This window comes from Triturus cristatus, chromosome 5_2, assembly GCF_964204655.1.
Source record: "Triturus cristatus chromosome 5_2, aTriCri1.1, whole genome shotgun sequence".
Classification (NCBI taxonomy): domain Eukaryota; kingdom Metazoa; phylum Chordata; class Amphibia; order Caudata; family Salamandridae; genus Triturus; species Triturus cristatus.
Genome location: NC_140588.1, coordinates 1,120,940,394 through 1,120,957,511, shown reverse-complemented (window position 1 = coordinate 1,120,957,511; position 17,118 = coordinate 1,120,940,394). Strand labels below are relative to the sequence as shown.

The 17,118-nt window shown below is 45.2% G+C and overlaps 1 protein-coding gene across 4 annotated transcripts in view; it reads left to right on the top strand.

Moving 5' to 3' along the window:
- Positions 1–17,118, top strand: part of LOC146829863 (uncharacterized) — a 259,836-nt gene that overhangs the window by 156,889 nt on the left and 85,829 nt on the right. For all 4 annotated transcript variants that reach the window (XM_085608530.1, XM_085608529.1, XM_085608528.1 and 1 more), the window contains one exon: positions 14,938–16,164. In XM_085608530.1, coding sequence (XP_085464656.1) covers positions 15,084–16,164 — 1,081 coding nt within the window. In that variant the 5' untranslated portion in view covers positions 14,938–15,083. The remainder of the gene's footprint in view (positions 1–14,937; positions 16,165–17,118) is intronic.

Below are 17,118 nucleotides of genomic sequence, written 5' to 3'. Positions count from 1 at the left end.
TTGAGCAATTTGGTCAGCATATCTGTTACCTGCTGTCACATAGTCATTTCCTGACTGGTGAGCAGCACACTTGACCACTGCTATTTCTTTTGGCAATTGTATTGCTTCCAGTAACTCTTTTACATTTTTGCTGTTTCTTATTGGAGATCCTGAAAAAGTCAGAAATCCCCTCTGCATCCAGAGGTGGCCGTCGTTGTGCACAACCCCGAAACCATATTGACTATCCGTAAATATTGTTATTCTCCAATTTCCCCCAATTTTGCATGCCTTTGTTAAGGCCACTAATTCGGCTACTTGTGCAGACTTGACTTCCGGTAAACAGGATGCTTCCATAACCCCCAAAACTTTAAATACAGCGTACGCTGCACTGAGTCCTCCTCCCTCTGTTCTCATGCATGAGCCATCTACAAATAGTTCATGATCTGGCTCTTTCAGGGGCTCCTCCTTTATGTCGGGACGGAGCTTGGTACATATCTCCGTCATATCCAAACAATCATGATCCACTTCATCTTCCACTTCTTCACAACATGGGTCTGGCAGTAATGTGTCTGGATTCATCATTGTACATCTTATTACTTTCACATTTTCTGCTCCCAGAATCACTCTTTCATACTTAGTCATCCGACTAGGGGTAAGGTGCTGTGTTCGGGTTCTTGTTAAAAGAATCTCAACTGAATGTGGGACGTGGACTTTGACTGGGTGTCCCATCACAATGAATTTACTTTGTTTCAGACTCAATACAAGTAGCAGCTACTGCTTTTAAGCAGCCAGGTAAAGCGGAAGCCACAGGATCCAAAGTAGCAGAAAAATATGCTACTGGACATTGGCTCAATCCATGCCTTTGAGTCAAAACTGCAAGTGCACAACTTTCTCTCTCACTGCAGAACAACGCAAATTCTTTTGTATTACCAGGCATGCCTAAGGCAGGGGCCTCACACAGACAATTTCGCAATTTCACTAACTTTTCTACACACTCATCATTCCAGACATTCGGGTCCTTTACTCTTTCCGAGTTAACTGAATCAATGGTTTTGCCAGTAGGGAAAACCCAACAATCCACTGCCTACAGTACCCAACTACTCCGAGAAACATTCTCACCTCCCTTTGTGTCTGAGGTAGTTGCATTTTCTTGATTATTTTTATTCTCTCTGGGGTCACTTTTCTAACTCCTCTTTCTATTTGTGGCCTAAATATTTAACTTCTTGTTGACAAAACTGCAATTTCTCTGGAGACACCTTGTGTCCCCCTTCGGTCAAATGGTTCAGTAATGCAATTGTGTCAGTGACACAATCTTCTTGTGATTTTGATGCAACTAGTAGGGAATCAATGTATTGTACCAGGACTGATTTTCTGGGCATGACCAATGTTTCTAGACATTTCTTCAGGATTTAATTAAAAACCGAGGGACTCTCTGTATACCCTTGAGGAACTCGGCACCATGCCAAGACACTGTCTTCAAACTTAAAGGCGAACAAATATGGCTGTCTGGGTGCAAAGGAATAGAGGAAAAGGCTTGGCACAAATTAATTACAGTAAACCAGCCTGCATTCCAGGGTATCTGATAAAGGATCACTGCTGGATTTGGCACTACTAGGTAACAAGGCACTACAATTGTGTTGATCTTTCTCAAATCTTGTACTATCCTGTATTAGGACTACTTATTATTTATTTTAAAATGCCTTGTTTAATCATTCTGTCAATTTCTGAAGCAACTCCTGTTTTCACTTCTGGACTCATTTTGTACTGTCGTGTATTGGGAAAAACCGCACTCCTGGATTTACTGTTGTTCTTAATTCTTCTGGTAATTCATTTTCAGTTATCAGTGAAAACATCTCATCTATTTCAGTACCTTGCTTAGCTAGCATCATCTTATATACAATGTCTTCATCAGGGGTTTGGAAAACAACACCATCCAGTGTGCAGTAGATTGTGCAGTTCATCTTGCACAATAGATATCTCCCTAACAGATTTACTGGACTGGAATCACAAACTACAAATCGATGCATGTCTTCAAAATTTCCAATATGTACTTCCATTGGTTTTGTAATTGGGGTTCTAATCTGTTGATTTGACACTCCTACAACTTGGATATATTCTCCCGAGAGGGGTAGGTTTGGGATGTCTGCTGTTCTCACCGTAGACCGGGTAGCACCAGTATCCAACAGAAAAGTGATAGCACTACCTTCCACTTTCCCTTCAATAAATGGACCTGACTGATCTACCGGCAAGGATGTGCCAAGCACACACTCCTCTTCCTCCCCCCTCAGGCACCGTCATTGCGCACAGTCCATCTCGTCAGCATCGTTCTGTAAAAAATATTGTGAAACCACAGAATTTTTCTTACCACTTTCTCTGTGAAATCCGGTGCTTGCACTGGATTTTTGTTGGTTCACAAAGTTTGGCATAGGAGCTGGTGGCACCTGATACTGTGGAATAACTACCTGCTGCGGCTGATTCATAATCACTTCATTCTGCGTCTGTGGATTTAAATTTTGGTTTGGCCCATTATTATTATTCTGAATACTCTTACACTCGTTCTTCCAATGTCCAAGCTTTCCGCACGCATGACAAGGAAACTTCTTCTTCTCTTACTTTACCACCATTCACCATTTGATCACTCTGATTCTGCTCTTTCACCTGATTATCAGTTTGGGTATTTAACTTATTTTCCTGCTGTTCTGCCAATTTCACTTGTGCCCACATCATTTTCTCCTTTAGCTTTCTCTGCCTTGCCTCAATGTTGTCTCCGCAATATTTGGCATATTTCAAAATCTCATCTATCGACTTGCTCTGCCAGCACAACATGTGCTGCTGAATCATCTGACTAATCTCTGGTTTCAAGCCATACACAAACCGATACACAAAATGTCCCATATCCTTATCACCAATGTTCTCAAAACCACTATACTGCTTAAACACCTGCAGTAATCGTCCATAATGCGCATGTACAGACTCATTTGGCTCTTGAGTTGTTCTATCTATCTTTACCCAATAAATTTCTTTAGGAGGGATTTTCCCTTTCAAGAAAGTAATTGCTTGGTAATATTTCTTCATCACCTACTCTGAGGGTGCTCCTGTTTTCGGGTCTCTAGCATACTCCTCACTCGGCCAATCAACTGTGATCTTACACTCTGTCCATAAGTCAGCAGGTACCACAATATCAAACAAACCATCCAGATCCTTCAACAAAACCTTCGAAACCTTCACAAATCTTTCAACCTGTTTGTACCATTCAACGGGTTTCTCTCTCAATCCAGGGAAGTCATTTGTAAATGACAAAATGTCCTGTCTGCTCCACGGAACATGATCATATCCACCACCAGGAACCTCTCTTATGGGGCACAATCTTTCTGCCTTTTCTGATTCTTTTACTAAGAATGCAGATGATGCTTCCTTTGCTTGTGCTCCCTTCTTCTTTCTTGTCCATCTAGTTCTTCACTTGTCAATGTCTCCCCACTTCTGCAAAATATTCATTAACTCCTTTACCTGTAGTTTCCTACCAGACACATACATATTCTACAAATTTTTGTCAGTAAACTCCACTCAATATTGTTTCTGTGATAATTTTGATCTCCCTATATCTACTCTAATCTCTGAAGCAAGTTCTGTCAATCTCTCACGAAACAATTTTGCATTTCTGGTTATACTCCTACAAATTAACAACAACTCCTCCTCATTATAAAGATTCAACCTGTCTATTCCCACATTTCCAGCTATCATTTCTTCCAACTCCACTTTCAATCTGTAAATATCTCAAATCTTTGGTGTTGAGCTTTGTTTTTCTATTCCCTGTGCCCATCTCTCCAAATCTTCTAGAGTGACTGCTGTTGAGCTTCTAGTTCCAAAGGGTAACATTGACCCTCTTTCTTTTGAATTTCCGGGTATGACTTTTTTCGGAGTTTCAGTCAAAGGTTCCCTCATTGGAAAATCCATTATTGAAATGACTGAATCACATTCACTAGCCTGATCATCAGATATTATTACTTCTTTTCTGGGATTACACAAAGGAGTTGTTACAACTTGAGGTTTTGGATTACTTATTTTCTCTCCATATAATGAGATAACAGGACCTATTGTCACTGGTACTGTCAATGCTTCAGTATTTAAATTCAATTGACTTATTTTCTGTACTACTTCCTCTCTAGTTCTATTTAATGCTTCTCTTTCTTTATCTTGAAGCACCCTATTGACTGATGTATCATATACAGTTTGAGGAATTAAGGGTGCTCCCTTTACCGGTGCACTTGGGATGACTCTACTGGGTCCTTCTTGGTACGGTGGGGGATTTTTAGTTAAAATGTCCTCCAACAATTCGTCATCTGATTCACCATATCCTGTCACATTCAGGTGTTTTATTTTGTCCCTACACTTGCTTCCTGATTGTTTTTCAGCCATTAACACTGGGTATAAACCTTCTGATACCATAGCTCTTCTCCATTGCTTCATCTGACCTTCGCGCGACTCATGCAAATATCTGGGGAAAAATCCTCTATATCTCTTACCACCTCTGCATTTCTCTTGTTCATATGACTCAGTTTCCCATTCTTCCAAAGCCTCATACTGAGTTAACCTAGGTCCTGGTTCTAAATCATTCCTTCTCATTCTCAAATTCTGAAGAATTCTTCCATTAAACATACCACGTTCTGGAAAAGATAAAACTCCATCACCTTTTGTATATTCCATCCAATTTTCCAACCATACACAAGTATGATATCCCCTTTCTTTCATCATAAAGGTAGCAGGTGTTTTTGGTTGCGGAGTAGGAATTCCCTCTCTATACAATACAGGCTTATCTTTCTTAAAGAAATTCTTAATTTACTTTATTAATGAAATTTTTCTCTTTTCTTTATACATTCTGGATGATCGATATATGAAAGAATATTCCGCAAACCCTTGAATTCTACTATCTGCGTGACTCACACCAGCAGTCAAAACAGAATCCAACATACAATTTCTCTTTCGACCAATCTATCTGTTTAACCAATCAGACTCAGGCTCACGCTCGTGGTCTGACCAATGCTAGCACGGCCGTTTATGACGTCTGTATTACTCCCCACTACTGACCCCTCCTTTACAATTTTGCTCCTGTCACATGCCTACTGTTTCAACCAATCCCAGCGCGGCTCTCTGTGATGTCAGTACAACTCCGGCGACTGACCCTTCCCTTCACAAGGTAATACGAAAACTTATTTCTTAATACTTTTCATTAAATTCTTTGTTAATAACAACATAAAAACATTTGCTACTCTGCCTGTTCCACTAAACAAAGGATAGAGTTTGACTTATTCTGGAGTCTCAGAATTGCTCCTCTTCTACTGAGAGTAAAAACCTATGTTTACCCTTCATCCAAGCTCGAGAGAACCTGCTACTCCTTCAGTGTTACCCTTACTAGGAAATAAGACCAAAGTTTCACCAGCGAACCTTCCGCTATCATTCACTCTCACTTTTATACAAAATAGTCCCTAATTTAACACTGCCAGGCCTGCATAGCTTCTCAGTGTTATTCCAACAGACGAGTAACTTCACTGCAGTGTGGCTTCTGTCACCACCCACTATTAATTTCCCGGAAATTCTGGACAACATAAAACAAAGACGCTAACTTCTTTTGTTAAGCATAAATCAATAACCAATACTTATCACCAAACTAGTCAATAATAACCATAAATCTGCTACCAGAAAACTGATCCAGCGGCGTACCAACAACAGATACTCTACTACCATATACTCACCTGGGCCCATAAACACAATCTCGAGTAGACCGCTGGACTGGTTTATACGTTTTTCACAATGTTTAGGATTAGTCTAAAATACCTCTATTCATCTTTAACTAACCCTTCACAGATCAAAAAGCTCTTTCCTCTGGTCGATGGACCATTAGTTGAACTAATTGATGGTGATAATTAACATAATTCTGACTTATCTATACTCCAAAGTAAAACAACCAAAGACTCAGGAAAGTTTTAAGTCTTTATCTAAATTGAATTGCATGTGAACCCCTTCAAATACACAGTACAAACACCATCATTCTTAGGAGAGAAAATTCAATTGATTAATCATCAAACACAAACTATAGACTTGCACAATGATCAATGCTCAGAAAGGAGAGGACAGAGAGAAAAGAACATCTGCGAATAACAAGATATATAATTACCAAGAATAGTGTGAAGACCAACCCCCTGGCCAAGGAGCTGGTAGGGGTCCCCTGTGATAGGTCAGGCGACAAAGGCTTCAGGACAGGACTCAGGACAGGATAGTTGACCTCTCTAATGCCGCCGATTTTGCCGAACCCCTCTCTGACACTCTCTTCCTCCTCGAAATTCTTCTGCAATCTTCTGATCTAACCCAATCAAATTAGGATAGAAAGTTCTGCTTCAGGTTCTGCATTCGGCTCTTTATCAACATCTCACAGCATCTCTCTCAGCATCAGCACCTCTCGCTACTCCGACAGCACCCACGACTCACAGCATCTCCGCATCAACGTCTCTCTAACTAACTAAAGCTACCTCAATTATACCTTTCGTTCTTTTATGTTCCACCCACTAAAGTTTCAATATCGTAAAAATACGAAATCTAATTGGTCAGGCAAGGGGGGATGTTCATCACACCATGCTTACATGTCATTTAAATCAGTTGCACTGTTGTTCCCAAACCCATCCCCTTAATTTTTTATTCAAAACGTTATTCCCATCCATTACATGTATCCATTTTGAAACAATAATGACACTACGATGAATAGAACATCTCTTTGCTGAACTCTGCACCATCCGTTCCCAGGCTATGACACTCAGATTGGACTCTGTTTAAATATTCCATCATTGAACTTCATGACTTCTTTCTAATAGACATGCGCAGTTGTTCTCTGATTCAGCTCACTTTAGTCATACATGAGGCCCAGATACGCACTAGTAAATAAAGTCAGAGAGACAAATATTAATTGCACAGATAAATGGTTTCCCTGTATACCACCCACCTCTACTCTATTCTCATTTATTTATTATTACTTTCCCCGCATTAGCGTTAGTAAAATAGCACGTTTTAGTTTCAGCCAAGCAGGTGTCGTGCACGCAAGTCTTCAAGACTACATTTTAGTGCCTTCTGCTCATGCTCAAGAATTTCCCTCCAAGCGTTACTCGTCATACTGCGTAGATGCAGTTGACGCATGTGCAGTAAAGATTTCCCCGTTAAAGTGGTTTTAGTCCTTCGTTCATGTTAATTGCATTAGTAAACACATAAGCAAGCTTCTCTAACCTGTGTGGTGCACATTAGTTTTACACAAGACAATTTTAATAACTTGTTAGTAAGTTAAAGGAGCGGATTGGTTCCGAGCAAGTCTCTTTTCTACGAGTCCTTGCTGCATCACTAGGAGCCAGCTGGTTCTGGAAGAAGGGTGATAGAAGACCTTAGGAGCTCGGACAGGGGGTGATAGGAGCCAGCTGGTTCTGGGAGAGGGGTGATAGAAGACCTTAGGAGCTCGGACAGGGGGTGCTAGGAGCCAGCTGGTTCTGGAAGAGGGGTGATAGAAGACATCAGGAGCTCTCAGCAGGGGACCTTGGAGACAGCTGGGTCTGGAAAAGGGGGATAGAAGACCTCTGGAGCACAGAGGGTACTGGGTGTTAAGGTGCCTGCTGTTGCAGGGAAGTAACTCCTTTACTCCAAGGGAGATTCTTCTGTCGTCCAGCGAAGTGTAGACCGTCGAAGTATGTGGTTTCTGCTTGCAGAGTTTAGTCCAGGTAAAATCTAAAGTCCTGTAGTCAGGTTTCCTACTTTATACCCAAGGAAGGCGTTGGACAAACTCTGGGGACCCACCTAGGGGAGGGTCAGGACAGAGGGGTGTTTACACCCATGTCCTTTGTCCAGTTTCGCGCCAGAGCAGGAGCAAATGGCTCCTGCAACCGGTTTGAGCTGGACTATGCACAGGGACACCAAATGTTCCCCCAGTGCAGACTTTCTGGCACTCTCAGAGTGCACCCACCCAGCCCCAATACACTAAAGCCTGTGTGGGAGGTGGTCACACCTCCCTGTGACAGGAAACCTATTGTCAGGCCCTTCTCTGCTCCAGCTTGGCTCAGCAGCAGGAGGGCAGACGTGTCTGTGGCGGGCAGCATCCATTTTGTGATGCCCAGGTCGAGAAAGCTGGTACCGTGTGTACCGGTGTTTCACATAAGTCCCTCTAGAATGGTCGAATCATACCTCCCCCGCCAGTTACTGCTGGGGAGGTATGATTCCAAGGTGTTTGACACCAAACACGACATGTTTCTAAGCAGCCGTTTTAAAGTTAGCATTTACAGCGAGGTTATAATGCACTTAAATATATATGGTTGGCTGCATCACAGACTACCCAGGAAAAGAGGTTCCGAAGGCTGCAGAGGGGCTCTGCTCATGCAGGGGCACCCTCTCACATAAAACCCAGCACCCTGCCTTCAGGATTGATACGGCCTGCCATAGGGGTGACTGATAGGTTTATATGTGCAGTGATTTAGAATAGATATAGGTAACCTATATCTAAGTAAGGGGTGCATGCATCACCTTACACAGGCTGCTGTAGCAGACCTGTTGTGTCATTTTGAATGGCCTCTCAGGGGTGGCACAATACATGCTTCAGCCCCTGGGCGGCCATTGGGGTACCTATGCCCTGGGTACATGGTGTACAATATACTAGGGACTGATAAGGGTACCCCAGAATCCAATCTGGAGTGTACCTAAAGTACATGCACAACCAATTTAGGGAGAAAGCAGATAAACTGGGGTCCTGATTAGCAGGATCCCAGTCAAACTAGTAAAAACCAGCAAAACACCAGGAAAAAGGTGGGGGTAACCATGCAGTCAGATTCCACCTTCCTATACTGGGAGCCAGCTGGGTCTGGACGAGGGGTGATAGAAGACCTCAGGAGCTCTGAGAGGGGACTATGAGCCAGCTGGGTCTAGAAGAGGGGGATAGAAGACTTCAGGAGCTCTGAGGGGGGTAGTGGGAGCTAGCTGGGCTGGAAGAGCGGCGATAGAAGACCTCAGGAGTCCTGAGAGGAGACTATGAGCCAGCCGGGTCTGGAAGAGGGGTGATAGAAGACCTCAGGAGCTCTGAGAGGGGACTAGGAGCCAGCTGGGTCTAGAAGAGGGGAATAGAAGACTTCAGGAGCTCTGAGGGGGGTAGTGGGAGCTAGCTGGGCCTGGAAGAGGGGCGATAGAAGACCTCAGGAGTTCTGAGAGGGGACTATGAGCCAGCCGGGTCTGGAAGAGGGGGGATAGAAGACTTCAGGAGCTCTGAGGGGGGTACTAGGAGCCCGCTGGGTCTGAAGAGGGGTAATAGAAGACTTCAGGGGCTCTCTAGGGGGTACTAGGAGCCAGCTGGGTCTGGAAGAGGGGTGATAGAAGACTTTAGGGGCTTTGAGAAGGTTACTAGGAGCCAGCTGGGTATGGAAGAAGGATGATTTAAGACCTCAGGAGCTCAGAGGGGGTTCTAGGAGCCAGCTGGGTCTAGTGAAGGGGTGATAGAAGAGCTCAGGAGCTCATAGGGGGGTACTGGGACCCAGCTGGGTCTGGAAGAGGGGTGAAAGAAGACTTTAATGGCTCTCGGGGGTACTGGGAGCCAGCTGGGCCTGGAAGAGGGGTGATAGAAGACCTCAGCAGCTCTGACGGGGGGTACTAGGAGCCAGCTGGATCTGGAAGAGGGCTGATAGAAGACCTCTGGAGCTCTGAGGGGGGTACTAGGAGCCAGCTGGGTCTGGAAGAGGGGTGATAAAAGACTTTAGGGGCTCTGAGAAGGTTACTAGGAGCCAGCCGGGTCTGGAAGAAGGATGATAGAAGACCTCAGGAGCTCAGAGAGGGGTACTAGGAGCCAGCTGGGTTTGGAGAAGGGGTGATAGAAGACTTCAGGCACTCTTAGGGGGGTACCAGGAGCCAGCTGGGCCTGGAAGAGGGGTAAGAGAAGACAACAGGAACTCTCAGGGGGTTACTCGGATCCAGCTGGGTTTGGAAGAGGGGGGATTGAAGACCCTCAGAAGCTCTAAGGGGGTGGGGTACTAGGAGACAACCGGGTCTGGAAGAGTGGCGATAGAAGACCTCAGGAGCTCTGAAAGGGGTACTTTGAGCCAGCTGGGTCTGGAAGAGGGGTGATAGAAGACCTCAGGAGCTCTGAAAGGGGTACTTTGAGCCAGCTGGGTCTGGAAGAGGGGTGATGGAAGACCGCAGGAGCTCTGAAAGGGGTACTTTGAGCCAGCTGGGTCTGGAAGAGGGGTGATAGAAGACCTCTGGAGCTCTGATGGAGGTGCTAGGAGCCAGCTGGGTCTACACAGGGGTGTTTGGGGACACCAGGATCTGACGGATGGTGTGAGATGTTCTGGACTGGAGTCTGAAGAGGTGTGTAGAAGCCAGCAAGGTTTGCAAGAGGAGTGTTAGAAGACACCAAGACCTGTGAAGGGATAGTAGGTGGTGCTAAGAGACACCTTGGCCTGGGAGATCATAGCATGGGACTGTCTGAGGTTTGCAAGCTAGAAGCCAACTGAGCATGGAAGAAGGTTGCTAGGAGAATCCAGAACCTGACAGATGCTGTTACGAGATGTTGCAGAGTTTCCAGAGGGTTGTAGACAGCAGCAAGGTCTGGCAAAGGATGGTAGGTAGTGTTTGGGGTCTACAGAAGGGTGCCAGGACCCAGTGGCGTTTGGAGGAAGGGGGCCAGAACACAGCCATGTCTTGTTAAGTGCATGTTAGAGGACAGGCTCTAAGGGGGGGGGGGGTCATGGTAAGAGGCATAATAGTCTGAAGAGGGGTGCTGATGGGGTCTGGAGAGTGTGCTTTTAGATGTCAAAGTTCAGAGTCGGTGGTTCTCTTGTGCAACAGAGCAACAATGTCATGAGATGACATATAGTCTGTTTCTTAATTTACTTAAATTCAGCTCATCACACTCAGCCAATCTGTCCCCTTTTTAGGTCTCCCCTGCAGAAGGATGTATCTGTCTGTCTGTAGGTCTCCCCTACAGAAGGATGTATCCGTCTGTCTGTAGGTCTCCCCTACAGAAGGATGTATCCGTCTGTCTTTAGGTCTCCACTACAGAAGGATGTATCTGTCTGTCTGTAGGTCTCCCCTACAGAAGGATGTATCTGTCTGATGAGAACGCGTGCTATCGGGGAAGCACACACAACACACCCCACAACATACACGTACATGCTGATAAAGAAAGGGGCTTTTGGGCGGCTCCTTCTAGCTGCTTTAGTCACTGTTTGGCAGGACAGTCCATCAGCAATGGTATCCACCCAAGGCATTTCATGGCAGTAAACTACTTCAGAAAGCAGTTGACGCTCATGTTTGCACCATTGCCCTTCTATATTTTGCAGTTGCTCGGTTATGATTCTTTCCACCTGTGAGCCCAACAGTTAATCAAACTCAATATGAGTCTTTCCTGATACATGGAGGGCGAACACAGAGCAGTGCCGTGAGCACGAGAGAAGTCACCTACAGCGTGCTTCTCCTTTAGGGACTGACTGCTATACTGCTTAACCAGAAGGCCCCCAACGTGTGTGCGTCTCCTTTAAGGAGTGACTGCTATACTGCCTAACCAGAAGGCGCCCACGGTTTGCTTCTCCTTGAGGAAGTGACTGCTATACTGCCTAAACAGAAGATGCCCACAGTGTGCGTCCCCTTGAGGGAGTGACTGCTATACTGCCTAACCAGAAGGCGCCCACCGTGTGTTTGTATCTTAGGGAGTGACTGCTATACCTCCTAACCAGACGGCGCCCACGGTGTGTTTGTCCTTTAGGGAGTGACTGCTATACTGCCTAACCAGACGGCGCCCACCGTGTGCTTGTCCTTTAGGGAGTGACTGCTATACCGCCTAACCAGACGGCGCCCACCGTGTGCCTGTCCTTTAGGGAGTGACTGCTATACCGCCTAACCAGACGGCGCTCACCGTGTGCTTGTCCTTTAGGGAGTGACTGCTATACCTCCTAACCAGACGGCGCTCACCGTGTGCTTGTCCTTTAGGGAGTGACTGCTATACCGCCTAACCAGACGGCGCTCACCGTGTGCTTGTCCTTTAGGGAGTGACTGCTATACCGCCTAACCAGACGGCGCTCACCGTGTGCTTGTCCTTTAGGGAGTGACTGCTATACCTCCTAACCAGACGGCGCCCACCGTGTGCCTGTCCTTTAGGGAGTGACTGCTATACCGCCTAACCAGACGGCGCTCACCGTGTGCTTGTCCTTTAGGGAGTGACTGCTTTACCGCCTAACTAGACGGTAGCCTAGTGTTGTGACATGACAGGCTGTTTACCTGTCACCTACTGGCCTCTTCTGTCTCATAGGGTCTGCCAGTCTCCCTTCAACGGTCTGTCCGTTTAATCTCTGTGGGGTATCGGTAAAAGGTACTTACACACTGTGTGTGTACGGCGTATGATGAATGTGGAGGCAGTGTGCATGCCCGACAGAGTTTAGGTGGGAATCAGTTTGACCCCCTGTGAACTTCAGTTGAATACCGGGCTGTGGCCCCTGGATTAGCGGGGTGGTGCAAGCTTGGCGGCGGGACCACCGCCTATACATAACGCTCCAAAGTTTGCCCAAAGATTGCCCAAGCAAAAGCAGCACTCAAACACCAGCGTAAGGTTACGAGCCTTTATTGAGAAACTTTGGAGCGTTATGTATAGGCAGTGGTCCCGCCGCCAAGCTTGCACCACCCCGTTAATCCAGGGGCCACAGCCCGGTATTCAACCGAGCTACTTAGTGGAGCACCAGCGTTGGATTAAGGACTGTTCCCGTTCGTTGAGGCCCATTCAGGGCTTCTGAATCTTTTTACCCGGCAGAATATTAGTGCAGCCATCCATGGCAATAATTTGTTTCTGAGACTGCATTCCCCACAATGCTCCACAGACTTAATTAAGCAGCCCCATAAGGGGGCGTGGAATTGAGCATATATATGTGGTGTTGCGACCGGAAACAGCACGCATCCTTTTCCGCTGGAAGCCTCTGATGAAGAAGGGATTAACTTTTGAAACGCGTCAGGCTATGTACGACGGAATCGCTGCCAAATGGAATTGACGGATGGGATACAATTCGTACCTTCAATAAAGGCTCGTAACCTTACGCTGGTGTTTGAGTGCTGCTTTTGCTCGGGCAAACTTTGGAGCGTTATGTATATATATATATATATATATATATATATATTAAATATGATATAATGTAGTGTCACTGTACATATATGCATAGTCAATTAAAGTAAACCCACAGTATTTTGGTACTTCACCTTCTGGTAGCGTGATATTCTGCGGTCAATATTAAAGTGAAACGCTATTTTGAGTCTACATCCGGCAGATAAAGTAGGTGAAGTAAGGGACATACTTTTTCCAAAAATATTCCGTCTCCTGTTAAGTCCTACTCCTCCTTTTTTCTTCCTAAATCCTCAGTGCATTGTTGAGAAACCTCCTTTGAAAATAACATACTATACAAGGAATTGGCTTCACCAGTGAAATTGCAACTTGACCATAAAAGCTTCAAACTAAAATAGAAGCTTTGCCATTTGTGGAATATTCTGTACTTTAATTTAGGCCAAACTTTTGTTTTTCCACCTAGTGTTTATGTGATCAACTTTAAGAAATGTTTAAATAAGTAATTTTTTTCCTTTACAAAACAGGATCCTTCTCTTGTCCCTCATGTATGTGTTGTTCTTTGTTGTTTTTGCTCTCAGGGAAGCCCTCAAGCCCCTTTTCCCACTTCTCACGTATACATACAGACATAAGGACTGCTCCACTTCAGTAAAGAGTGAAAGGCGCCCATCTTTAAGGAACCCTACATCACAGTGCAGAAACCCTACACAAGCAGGTTTCTTCTCTTACTCATTGACCTGTAGTGCAGCTCTCCGCTGCCTTTGTCTAGGCTCATGCCACAGGACTACCACATACATACATGCACACACACCTACATACATACATACACACACACATACATAGATATATACATACATACACACATAGATATATACATGCACACACAGATACTTACACACACATACATATATACAAAAATACTAACAGTATGATCTGTCATCCCCATACCTGATGTTGGTGCCCGGCACACATTGCAGATTCTCCTTGGTGGAAGATAGACATGTACCTTCTGCATGGCCCCAGGAGCTGATCACTCATTTCCAATGTGATCTTTTGGTCTCCAATGATCTATTTCAGCTGGAATTAAATTTTGTTGAAAACAGCAAATTAAAGATAAGATGGTTTATGTCTCTATTCCATGGATTATTCTCATATTCTCAGTGGGCCTGCTCAGTTTAACTCACTTGAAATTGAAGCGTCTGTGTCCCACTGGTCTGCTTGAGGCCTCATGCAGTCCTGGAAACATCCCTGTGTCTCTGAAGGCCACTGCATGTTTGGGAAGGCTTCAGAGCTCAGAGGGACTTCCTGCAGTCCCTTCACACCACCTTCAGCCTGACATCTTTGCAGTGTCCCTGCCATTTTGCATGATTGCATCAGTGTCTGCTTTCTGGTTACTGTGCGCTTCATCTAGTAGTGAAGTCCGTAGCCAAGCACAGATAGAAAGGGACGGTCATTTACTTTCCTAGCCATGTGTCCTGACATGTCTTCCCTGCAGGCTTTTTCCTTTCCTTCAATTTCTGTCCTAAGTTTAAGGACCCCCTATGATGATTCTGCTTCTTCCTGCTAAATATTTAGGGACAGAAGTTGAGTATGGACACATTGCACCCAGAATAGTGTGGACTAGAGGTGGTAAGTGTGACATTTGTGCTGTCTTAAAATGACAAAGAAGATACCAAAGAACAGTAGTCAAAGAGATCAAATAAAGCGAAAAACTGAAAACACAATAGTGTAAACATTTTGTGTAGTACCTCTGTTGTAAGGAGAATTATTCTTGTATTGGAAACCCCATTTTTTTAAACGTGTATCCACCTAAATAATGAATATGTTCTTTTCTTCTGTCATTTGTGCAGGGTTTGCGTGTTTGAAGGTGTGCCGGCGGACAACAGATGGGTCGACTCTTGCAAACTACAAAGAATCCGCCCACACCGCACGACTGAAACATTCCTCTTCCCTTCGACCGAAGGACCTGCTTCAAGGCACCTCATTGGAAGCTGCCATGTCTGCAAAGAGGAAAGGCAAGCGGCCGACCTCTCGGCTGGTGCTTGAAGGAAGCCGAGAGCGTCTAGCTCGACAAAGGGAAGAAGCTCCTGGTGTGAAGAAACTAGAGAATTTGAATGGGAAAATTGAGGAGACCCTGATTGAGCAAAAGGAAGAGATGTTGTTTTTGAAGACCGCGGAGTCTCTTATGAGGGAAACGGACGTGGATGCTGGTGTCAAAATGGAGCAGGACCCTCTTAATGATTCTCTTGTTAAAACGGAGGAGGCTGCTATTGGGGACATGGAGAAGCACTCTCTTGTGAGAAGGAGGTCTCCTCTTGGGGACATGGAAGAACATCCTCATGTTACTCCTCAGGCGTCTCCGGTTAGGGACCAGCAAGGTTACTCTACTGTGAAAACTGAGCTGGCTTCTCTTGGAGTGACGGAGGATGCTCTGGATGAGGACAGAAAAGCAGCTGAGCTGGAAAGCAGCCTGGAAGAACCCAAACCAGAAGCTCGGCTGCAAACAACTATCCAAGGAGTTACTCTCTGCAAGATGGGAGCAGGCGATGATCCTGAGGCCTTCCTTTCCGCATTTGAGTCTGCTGCGACACATGCCCTTTGGCCGAAGGAGCAGTGGGCCATGCGCGTGGCTCCCTTCCTTTCAGAGGAGGCCTACGCTATTTACCAGTCCCTGCCGTTTTATACTGCTGAAGATTATGATCAGCTAAAGGAAGCCCTTATTGATCACACAAGCATGATTGAGGAAACCTATCGGAAGAAGTTCCGCAGTGTCGCCTTCACAACAGGATCAAAGCCGAGTATGGTGGCCCATACGCTGCAGGACCTGGGCCGGAGATGGCTGAAACCAGAGATCCGCAGCCCCGATGACATCTTGGAGCGCATCATCACTGAGCAGTTCATAAAGATCCTACCAGCGCAGGCTGGCGAGTGGTTGACACAGCAGCACGTGAGGACTCTCGACAGAGCGGTGCAGTTGGTCGAGGGGTATTTGGCAGGTGAAGCTGTTGGACGTGCCTCCAAAGCAGGCAGTTCGGATGCCTGGATGTCCTCCTGGGCTGAAGAGCCACACGCAGAAGGTATGAAGCATGTTGTCCTGTAGCCTTTACACATCAGCTCCTTTCTGAGGCAGATTATCTAAAGATTGCAAAAATACACGTGAGTTCACCATACTTTTAATACATCTACCAAAGAAAATATAAATGAAAAACTCTTCATTATTCTCGATATCCAAAAGCCAACATGCTTAATTGTTCTCCTTAAATTTCCCTAAAATTCTGAGTTAGCTGTTGGAGAATATGGAGGGCACAGAGGGACAATAGGGCAGGAGTCCTCCTTCACTTCCAGCTCAGTGTCTGGTGTTCCTTGAAACCAGTCTTCCATGAGTGTTGAGCACGTTTAAGGGGTCTCCTTGGGTGGTGAGGAAGGAATGGTGAAGAAGAACTGATTTTATTCTAGTTTTATGGTTAGGTTAGCTTGCCATATAGTTGCCTTGCAGGAAGCGTGCTCGTCCTCAGGCCCCTCTGTTGGTAAACCTCTGGAGCTAATGTCCTTCTCGGACAAATGCAGAAAGATACCTTGATCCTGTTGAGCATGTTATTTAATCAGCCACCTCTTACGGAATATGTGTTACTAGTCAGGAGGTTTCTTTTGGATTAAGGGCAAGCAGTATTATAATTAAGGCTCACAATTTCATTTATATCTTTTCCTGATTTATCACCTATATACAGACAACAAATTTTCCCTCTTTATTTATATTTTAAACGTGAAAATTCAAAATTTGAGTGCAGTGCTTTGTGAGTATCAAAAGCTTAGGAAGCCAAAAATACATAAACTTTCCTGATAACCCCTTGATACATATGTGGTTCATGTATGATGCAAAGAAGGGTCACCGTCAAACATAAACTGTAAAGAAATATCTAAAAATGAAGGTGAAGAGAAATAAAATTCATACTACAAATGGAATGCTCAACACTGGGACAGGGAAGAGTAGGTCTTGGATCCAATCGTGAGCAGCCATCCATGCCTACATC